Source organism: Nestor notabilis, unplaced genomic scaffold (assembly GCF_000696875.1).
Source record: "Nestor notabilis isolate BGI_N333 unplaced genomic scaffold, ASM69687v1 scaffold2404, whole genome shotgun sequence".
NCBI classification, from domain to species: domain Eukaryota; kingdom Metazoa; phylum Chordata; class Aves; order Psittaciformes; family Psittacidae; genus Nestor; species Nestor notabilis.
The window spans coordinates 68532-71191 of record NW_009926728.1 but is presented as its reverse complement, the minus strand read 5'-3'; the positions used below and the strand labels follow the sequence as shown (position 1 = coordinate 71191).

Genomic DNA, 2660 nt, shown 5'->3' with positions numbered 1-2660 from the left:
TGCCTCCAAAGCGACAGCCAGTGAGGAGGTTTTCGGAAGGCTTCTGGAGGAGCTGTGAGTCTCTTCCCGAGAGATCTCTGTTTTCCCCCCACGTTATTTAGCTTCTTCCTATGTTTTTCCCCATGTTTTGCTCATTTTCGCACGTTCTCCACAGCATTATCCCACCTACCACCACCCGGGCGCCGGAGGCCATGGATCCGCGGCGCTGGAGGCGTCCCCAGCTCGGGAATCTTTCCGACTGCCCCAACGGCTCCCGCTGGGTGATGGATGTGTTCAGCGAGTGCGCCCAGGACAGCCGCGACATCGCCAGCGTCCTCCTGGGGCTGGTGTCCATCCTCTGCTTTGCAGCTGCCTCCTTCCCGTAAGCATCGCTCCGGAACGCGGCCGAGCCCTTCCCAAGGGACAAGGCTCCTCTTAAACCAAGCTCGAGCTGCCCAAACTCTCCCCAGCAGAAGCAACCAGGGCTTGGAAAGGCTGGATTCGAGGGGTGCCGAGGGAGCCGGCGGCGCAGCCTTGTTTGTTGTTCCAGTGCTATGACCATGCTTGGCAGCTGTAATAACCCCTGTAAGCCAAGTGCGATGCAGTCCTTGCAGGTCCTGCGAGTGGAAGGAACGCCTCCCGGCGCCCTGGGCTCCTTGGAAGCGCTGGGACAACCGCTGCGGGGGGGTCTCGGTGTCTCATCAGGTTATTTCGTAACCAGACAGGCGCTTTGTGCAACCGGTGCTTCTCCTCGCTGCTTCCTCCCCCTGCGGGAGGGATGGATCTCAAGGGCTTGAGCCCCGTGTATGGCTGCGAGCACCCAGCGGGTCACAGGGCCTCTCGCAGGGCACGGCTTAGCCAGAGGAAATCTCTGCTTCCCGCTCCCGGCGCCGAGGGCTTTGCAATTGCAAAATGATGCAGGTGGGAGCAACAGGGATTATTCCCAGGTGGAATCATCCCTGAACCACAGAGGGGCTTGTGTCTCTGCAGGCAGTTTTACCAAGCCTGCAAAACAGGCATCATGGACCGGGCTCTCTCCATATACTTCTTGCTGGGATGGCTGGGCGGAGACCTCCTAAACCTCATCGGTTCCTTCCTGGCTCATCAGTTGCCCCTGCAGGTACCAACCAAATGGCTGGGGTTGGGTTGGTTGCAGGGAGGAGGGGTGGGTGCTGCTTCATCCAACACCAGAGACCCAAACAGCCCCAGGATGCTCCCTGGGGATACTTCCTTCTCCCCCTGGGATCCTGGCCCATCCCAGCCATCAGCTGGAAGCCTTTCTGCAGGTAGAACCAACCCGTCCTTCTCTCCGTAGGTTTACACAGCTATTTACTATGTGCTCGCAGACCTGGTGATGCTGTCTCTCTACTGCTACTACAAAGTGAAGAACCGGGGTGGAGGATGTGAGTTGGGGTTATGAGGGTGGTGGGGCTGGCTGTCGGGCTGACCTCTCCTTGGCTGTGCATCCCGGAGGGGGAGGAATCCCTGTGGAGATGTGTTGGGGCCGAGGGGCTTTGCAGATGCACTGATGCCTCTTGCTGCTCTTTTTAAAACCCAACATAAACCTCTCTGTAGGGGCTCTTGCTGCCTCTTCTTGAAGTTTCATCATTATTATATTCTACCTGGGATGAATCAAGAGTAGTCAGGACGGAAAAATGGGATAATAACCAGGGATCACTGAGAGAGGAAATGGTTCTGCTGCTCCTGAAAGCCAGCACTTCCCGCTGCTGATCCTTCTCCTGCCTCTGTCTTCTGCAGTGCAGAGCACCCAAATTTAAACACGTGGGCACAGCATCTGCACACATTTTCCCTTCCTACAGTAATTCTTAAGGTGGTTTTGCCCTAGTGGCTGTACCAGGCTTTTGAGGGTCATGGCACCAAGTCCGTCAGGGTTCAAGAAGTTTTCGCTCTTGGTCGTGTGGTTTGGCTTCAGGTAGTTCTGCCAGGAGCAGGGAGTTGGACCCAGCGATCCCTGGGGTCCCTTCCAGCTTGAGGGATTCTGTGACAACCCGAGCTCCTGCGAGAGCCAAAGCCAGCAAAAGCTACCAGCCTTGCCTGGGGCTTCTGCAGACAGGGGAGAACAACCCCCTGGGAGCTGCACTAAGTGCAGAACGAAACGCAGGGGTCAGTGCTGCTCTTACAACTAGTGACAGCCTTGATGGGATGGAGAAGTTCCTCCCTGCTCAAATGGAGTACGAAGGGACCCTGAACTGTGCTTGCACAGCTTGAACAGCAAGAGCAAATCCACCTTTTAGCATTGCAGCTCTCTCTGAACTACAACAGGTATCCCTGGGACCTTGATAACTGTTCAGCTTACTAAAGCCGTTAACTTACTAAACCAGTTGGGATTTGGCCCATCAGCTGTCTCATCTTGTTAATGCTGGAGAGCTGCTTGCCAGAATCAACCCAAGTCTTGCTGCTGGGGCTGGGTCTGGCAGGGATCTGAACGTGCACTGTGCTCAGGTAAGCCCGTTAAAAGCTTCTAGGTGGAGGGGACTATTTCTGAAGCACAAAGAGTGCTCTCTGTGCCAGCTGAGATAGGAGCACTTTCCTCCCTGATAGCTTACAAATTGCCTGTATTGCTGTGAGATAGGGTGCCCACAGCAGCTATTAGCACTGGCTGTGCCACCGCAGAGATAAGAGCGAGCCCGAAGGGCTCAGAGGGCGCCCTGGCCCCCACC

At 56.1% G+C, this 2660-nt stretch overlaps 1 protein-coding gene across 1 annotated transcript in view; it reads left to right on the top strand.

Annotated features, from left to right (window-relative positions):
* The first annotated feature begins 191 nt into the window (after positions 1 to 191).
* The window catches only part of PQLC2 (PQ loop repeat containing 2), a 3916-nt gene continuing 1447 nt past the window's right edge, over positions 192 to 2660 (top strand). Inside the window, exons 1-3 of the mRNA XM_010013685.1 lie at positions 192 to 361; positions 970 to 1099; positions 1295 to 1382. Coding sequence (XP_010011987.1) covers positions 192 to 361; positions 970 to 1099; positions 1295 to 1382 — 388 coding nt within the window. The remainder of the gene's footprint in view (positions 362 to 969; positions 1100 to 1294; positions 1383 to 2660) is intronic.